Below are 7,520 nucleotides of genomic sequence, written 5' to 3'. Positions count from 1 at the left end.
TTATTACTAATAATAATATTACCTTGGAAACGGTGATTCGAGTATTATAATGTAGATCGAAAGAGACGAGAGACTCCTCTTTTCCCTATGGCGAGGCGTATGACGAACGATGATTGCGTCTACTTGATCCTCCTCCACCCTTTCGTTTAAGCGAATTTATGATATTTTTCCAACGGGCAAAAAAAAAAAAAAACACATCGAGCTGTGTAAAACTAGTTTGAACAAAATGGAAGAGAATTGTTCGTATTCTTTTATAATATATATATATGTATTTTTTTTTTTTTTTTACCAGTTTAACAATTTTCAATCATACTTTCGCATTGTGATTTTATACCGGGAGAGGAAATGTTGACTAAACTGTTCACGTGTTTTTCAGGCTGCTGTGTAATCGTGTTCGCGAAAGGTAAAAGGCATTTCGTTTGGATTTTTCGTGTTTGTTAATAAAAAAAAAAAAAAAAAAAAAGAAGAGAAAAATTGGCGATCGCGTATTGGCGCGTATTCGTATAATTTACGATACGACGTGGCTCGTTTAATCTCCTCTATCTCGTCTAATTGAAAACTGGATATATATATATATAAATATGCGTCGCAATAATAAATTATTTGAGTGGAAATAATTGAAAATAATAAATTTTGATTTATTTTCCCCCAAAAATAATATTTTGATAATGAAAATTTTAATTTGATCGTACAAACACGCCTTTCTATAATCACTTCTCAATTATTAACCGAACCGATATTTGCCTTCGTTAAAATTGAAATTAAATTTTAGTTGTGTCCTTTTCTCTCTCTCTCTAAAAAAAATTCTGGAAACATTTTTTATTTCATTCAAGTTTCCTTTTTCCCTAAAAAAAAAAATTCGATCTTTGGTTAAGAAATCGAGCTCGCTTTTGTTCCTCGTTTAAATCGGTTGTTTAAACACACGTAAACACTTTTACCTTTAAAATTATATTGGAGAAAAAAGAGCCTTTTCCTTCTTCATTCTTCATTCGACGCGTGTCAATATCGATTGTTGCGCGCGTTGCGTGAATGGACGCGAAATCTTCGCACGTGTTTCGACGCCTGTCGTTTATTTATATGCAAGAGAGAGAGAAAGAGAGAAAAATTTAAACTTATGGGCGAAAACGAAAGAGAATATTGAACTCGAATCCACTCGTATGGATTCATATATATATATTTATATTTATATATATCGCTTTTCCTTCTTCTTTCCCCTCCCCTCTTCATTAGAGAAATTTATGACGCGTTTTGGAGCGATCGACCGTTTAATCGAACGGTTCTTCCTGTTTGAAAAGTGCAGACGGATGTGTTGCACACCTTTTCTTTCTTCCCTTCCTCTTGGCTCTTCATTCGTATACACTCGTTTTAGGAAAAGAGTACAAACCGATAAGTGCATGAGTTTCTTTTTTTTTTTTTTTTTTTCTTGTATAGGGTAGTCGCATTTTATAATTACGAATCATTTGTAAGATATTTGTATTGAAAAAGAAAGAAAGAAAGGATCGGTCTTTGGTTTTTTAAGAAAAGAATAGTATAATTTTCTTATAAATAATTCGTAATGATTAGAATCCTGGATACTTTCTATGTAACTTAAAATAACAAAAATGGGTGGGAAGATACTCGGTTGAAAGACGAATTTATAATACTCGATTTATTATAATATTGCTTGAGCTTTATCGTTCGCTTACGCGAATCTGTCTTGTGTCTTAACGTTTCTTATTTTCAACATTTAATGGAACGAACTTTTTTTCCTAAGTATCTTTTTAATCAATCTCCTATTCTCGATCTAAATGTATTTATATATCGGCGAACTTATAGAAATTATTTTCAAGATCACGAAGATACACGCTTCTTCCCGAATTCAATTCGAATGTGAAAAGTGAAAAATAGACATCTCGCGTGCTATTCTTATTTTCGAATTCGATAATTTATCAGGCTTTATGGGGAGGAAGCCTTTAAATTAAATCGTCGAATTATATATATATATATATTCTTTTTCTCTCTCTCTCTCTTTCTCTCTCTCTCCTCTCTCGAGAAATATATTTTATTCGCGAATGGACGCTTTGATCGACATTAGTTTCATTCTCTGAAAAGATCGATCAACGAAGAACAATTTTTCGAGAATTCCATTCTCAAAAATATATTTGCACAGGAGTTGATAAAAAATTACCGTGCAATTTTAATTCTTCAACCCCTCTTCTGATTTTCTTCTCCTCGAATGTATTCCCAAATTAGATTAGAATTAAAAAAATACCAAGTCAAGGATATTTTGGATGTTCCAATTGTGATTTACTCCGTAAAAAACGAATGAAAGCGTCGATTCGTGAAGAAAAAATACTCGAAGAGAAGATAAAGGAGATTAGAGGGAGACAAGAGATTATTTATTCCGTGGCCTGTATCAATTCAGGGACGAAAGTTGAGGGTATAGGCTGGTCACGTGGCGCAGGTTTGTCGCGGGCAAAGTCGATTCGAGGCGCGTATACCGGCGAGAAATGTGAGAAAAATCAACATGACGTTGATGGACGCTCTCGTGGTAGCGTTTCGCCGATCACCGCCGTGCATGGCCGCCGGTTTTTCCTCCTCTACAAACAGAAATGGGGGCAATGAGAAAATAACGCCCTGGAAAGGGGGGAGGGGGGAAAGTTATGGCGAAAAATTAAACGTTGCGAAGGTAAACGAAACGATTTTTCTGAAATTGAACATCTTTTTTCAAAAAGACAAACGAAATATTTCTCCTATCAACGAATGAAAAAATATATATATATATACATATACACGAGCTTTGAAATAAAGTTTGCAAACTCGTCGAATATATTTGAGGTGATTATTTTTTATTAAAAAAATAAAAAATAGCATTCGTCTCGAAACAATTTCAGAAACGAAAAATTAGAAAAAGAAAAAAAAAGAAAACGAGCTGTCGCGTCCCGATGTCATTCTCGATGTCCTCCCCAGGGAGGCCCTTTCTTTTTTACGGCCAATAAAAAAAGCAACCAAGTATCGGGACACATCCACTTTCCACGACCCGTTTCCACGATTTTATCTCTCTTTATTCCCTGGAAAAATGTGGATGGAAAACTTTATCGACGGACACCAGATAGAGTATTGTAAAAAGCATTACTTATTAACCTTCGATCACGTGTATCATGATGTACGCAGACTTGGCGTTGCTCGGTGAACAAGTGTAATTAGCACCGTGGGAAAGTTTCACTTTGTCCACGACCAGGATCGACCCGTTTTTCGTCGCCTCGACCCTCACGCCTCGCTCGTCGTCGTAGTTGATCATGCGCCCCTCCCGATACCAGAAGATGAAGCTGGGCGCCTCGGTCGATGCGATTAATTGACACTCGAGGCGAAGGCTGGACCCTTGCTTCACGTGCAGGTCGGGGCCACCCGGGATCATGGAGTACGCCTCTGTCACTTTTAATCGAATGAATCGCCGTTGGACTGGCTCCGTTTGAATCTGTTTCCCAACGTTTTTTTTTTTTTTTTTTTTCTTCTTTTCTTTTTTAACATCGATAAATTTACCTTTATGGAGGAGGAGGAAGAAGTTTACCTGGCACTCGTAGAGACCGGCATCGTCGCGCTTGACGTTCTTGATCAGCAACGTCCAGTCTGGGCTGTTCGAGACCACGATGAATCGCGTATCGATGGCGTGGGTGCCCGTCCCCAACGTCAGTAATTGCCTGTCCTTTCTTCTGATCCATGTCACCTGCGACGATGGAAATCATTATCGTTATAGAGAACAATTTAACGAAAGTAAATCGATAATTGCATATATCTCTGCGTTTTTTCAAATTTTTGCCAATTTCACATAGGGAGAGCAAACATTGTTGTTTCGTGATATTTCATGGAAATGATTCACACGTAAAATCGGATAGAACAATATGGGAATTATTGGAAGAAGTTACAGTTTTGGACGAATTTGTAGCTGTAGTTTTAAAATACACGGAGAAATACATATTTTATGCACGAAGATATATATTTGAAAAATTCTAATTAAATAGTCCAGTCTGGACTGTTCGAGATCACGATGAATCGCGTGAATACCCAACGTCAGTAATTGCCTGTTCTTTTTTCTGATCCATGTCACCTGCGACGATGGAAATCATTATCGTTATAGAGAACAATTTAACGAAAGTAAATCGATAATTGCATATATCTCTGCGTTTTTTCAAATTTTTGCCAATTTCACATAGGGAGAGCAAACATTGTTGTTTCGTGATATTTCATGGAAATGATTCACACGTAAAATCGGATAGAACAATATGGGAATTATTGGAAGAAGTTACAGTTTTGGACGAATTTGGAATTGTAGCTGCAGTTTTAAAATACACGGAGAAATACATATTTTATGCACGAAGATATATATTTGAAAAATTCTAATTAAATAATCCAGTCTGAATTGTTCGAGACCACGATGAATCGCATGGGTCCCCAATGTCAATTGCCTATCCTTTCTTCTGATCCATGTTACCTGCGACGATGGAAATCGAATTGGTCATTATCGTTATAGAGAACAATTTCTCTACGTTTTTTCAAATTTTTGCCAATTTCACATAGGGAAAGCAAACATTGTTGGATTGCAACATTGTTTCGTGATATTCGTGATATGGAAATGATTCACACGTAAAATCGGATAGAACAGTATGAGAATTATTGGAAGAAGTTACAGTTTTGGACGAATTTGGAATTGTAGCTGCAGTTTTAAAATACATGGGAAATATTTGACACACGAAGATGTATATTTCAAAAATTCTAATTAAATAGTTCAGTCTGGGCTGTTCGAGACCACGATGAATCACATGGGTCCCCAACGTCAATTGCCTGTCTTTTCTTTTGATCCACGTTATCTGATTTAGAGAAATTATTGATCCAATTGATGAAATTTCAACAATAGTATGAATCTGGATAGTCAGAGTAATGCTATTTATATTAAACCTGCGACGAATGGAAATCGAATTGGTCATTATCATCGTAGAAAACGATTTAACGAAAGTAAAATCGTATTATATTCTATATCTCTACGTTTTTCAAATTTTTGCCAATTTCACATAGGGAGAGCAAACATTGTTTCGTATTCTATGGAAATGATTCATACGTAAAATTGGATAGAACAATATGGGAATTATTGGAAGAAGTTACAATTTTGGACAAGTTTAGTTTAATCACGAATTCGAAATTGTAGCTGCAGTTTTAAAATACACGGAGAAATACATATTTTACGCACGAAGATGTATATTCGAAAAATTCTAATTAAATAGTCCGAGCGTGCAGAAAAGTTTACATTTTTTTAAATACGTTTCCGGCATCCGCGTAAATAAATACGGTATTTATTTCAACCGCTCCTTTCCTCCATTATTCACGTCGCATCAAAATTGAAAGTAGCTTTAATAATAAATCCTTCTTCCTCTCTTTCTCTCTCTCTCTAAGTACGAAACATCGTCATCCAGCTTATCCATCCTGTTTTCGTCCGATGGCAGCCGTTTTATTCTTGTTATTCGTAAGGAAGACGATTTGGAAAATGGGCGAACCTCGTTCCTCGGACGAAACGAGCATATTCGAACGAAAATGAACAAGAGTGGGCCGACTCGTGGTGGACGAGGTTGCATGCAAAGAGCAGCATGAGAATTTCCAACCTTTCCTCGAATTGTGTTACAGCTTTAACAAAGGAGCGACCTGTCGAATCTACGATCTCTTTCAGAGATCTCTTTCCCTTATTTTTCACACCTCTCGTTCGCTCGTAAACTTTTACTTTGATTTCGCTCGGCCGATTTTTACGCTTTCCTTGCGGCCGAGAATTTTCCTCGAAGCGGGACGTCGCGAAACGTGCGCGAGATTTCGAAAGGAGGAGGAGGAGGAGGACACGTTGCTCGGGGTTTCAAGTTTTTCCTCGACGATTCGATTCGATTCGATTCGAGATGTCGCGAGATGAGGGCGTCGGCTTTGAATCGTGTGCGGTGTTGGGAGGGAGGAGGGAGAGTAGATTCGTTACAGGTGGGCGAGGTTAGATTGGAGTATATTTTAGAGAGACGAGAAATACAAAAATTTTGGCGTGTATTTTATGAGTGTAGTATTTCTTCAATTATATTGGAAGGATAATTATTCTCGAATATCATCGATATCTATCTCGATATAGTTTTCCAGTTGCGAGAAAGCAAATTTCGTGAGTACTCTCAAATATCTTAATCCTTTAATTTTTAACATTGATTGCTTTAAACACAAAATAAATAAATAAATATTTTACTAAAATCAAATCATAATACTGGACAATATAATTTTAGTTATTTTATAAATTACAAAAGATATACAAAGTAAGAAAGTATCATATAATTGCGGATACTTTTACAACTGATTACTTTAAATGCAAAAAAAAAAAAAATTCACTAAAATCATAATATTGGACAATATAATTTTAATTATTTTATAAATTACAAAAGATATAAAAAGTAAGAAAGTATCGTATAACTGCGGATACTTTTAGTACAGCTGATTACTTTAAATGTAAAAAAAAAAAAAAAAATATTTTATTAAAATCATAATACTGGACAATATAATTTTAATTATTTTATAAATTATGAAAGGTAAATAAGGTAAATAAAGTAAAAAAGTATCATACAACTGCGGATTTTTAGCACAGCCGATCGTTCAAAAAAAAAAAATATTTTACTGGACAATATAATTTTAATTATTTTATAAATTACGGAAGTATATTATACAAAGTAAACAAGTATCATATAACTGCGAGGATTTTTAGCACAGCCGATTCAAGAAAAAAAAATATTTTACTAAAATCAAATTATAATACAATGTAATTCTAATTATTTTATAAATTACAAAAGATATACAAAATCAAAAAGTATGATAAAAAAAGCGTAAAAGTTGTTATTACAAAAACTTAAAATCTTCAAATTTATAAAACTTTTATACTCGTCAACTATTTTGTTCAACGCGCCTTTTTCTCGAGCAACTGGAAGAAGTAAAAGGTTTATCCGTATTAGGAAAAGTTCAGAAAAATATACTTTGAAAGAGACTCTCAGTCTCTCAACAGCGGAATAGCAGTCAAAATGAAACTAAACTTTTGTCTCGTCTACTAGGAAACACAAAAATAATAGGATAAAAAATAAAAGCATGCCGACCGAACAAATAAGAAAAACTAAAAAATAAATATACACGTTCTAACTTTAAATTATATCGAAGTGATATTCTGTTTTACAAAATTTTTTTATTTATTTTATTTTTATTTTAGCCGTATATAAGCTAATACAACCTAACCCATTTGACATTAGCAAAAATTAACACGTGATTTATTAACCACGCTCACAATTAAGATGACTGCCGTGCAATCTCAGCGCAAATCATGGACTCTTCGAATCCATCGTGTCCACTTTACTCATTCGAATGAATTTTACAGTATAGAAATGAGAAATGATTGATCAAAGATAATTGATACAATTTTCTAGAAGAATTTCAAAATTCCCGATGAACAAAATTTTAATCTATTTATTTATCTCGATACAGATGAA

At 34.5% G+C, this 7,520-nt stretch overlaps 1 protein-coding gene across 4 annotated transcripts in view; it reads right to left on the bottom strand.

The window, feature by feature from the left end:
• Positions 1-271: 271 nt before the first annotated feature.
• The window catches only part of LOC724138 (igLON family member 5), a 63,989-nt gene continuing 56,740 nt past the window's right edge, over positions 272-7,520 (bottom strand). For all 4 annotated transcript variants that reach the window (XM_006567573.3, XM_001119871.5, XM_006567576.3 and 1 more), the window contains exons 5-7: positions 3,551-3,706; positions 3,124-3,457; positions 272-2,579 (exon numbers count right to left, since the gene is read on the bottom strand). In XM_006567573.3, the coding sequence (XP_006567636.1) occupies positions 2,431-2,579; positions 3,124-3,457; positions 3,551-3,706 (639 nt within the window). In that variant the 3' untranslated portion in view covers positions 272-2,430. The remainder of the gene's footprint in view (positions 2,580-3,123; positions 3,458-3,550; positions 3,707-7,520) is intronic.

This window comes from Apis mellifera, linkage group LG9 (genome assembly GCF_003254395.2).
Source record: "Apis mellifera strain DH4 linkage group LG9, Amel_HAv3.1, whole genome shotgun sequence".
NCBI classification, from domain to species: domain Eukaryota; kingdom Metazoa; phylum Arthropoda; class Insecta; order Hymenoptera; family Apidae; genus Apis; species Apis mellifera.
Note: the sequence above shows the minus strand (reverse complement) of the source record. Positions and strands in the feature narration are given on the sequence as shown.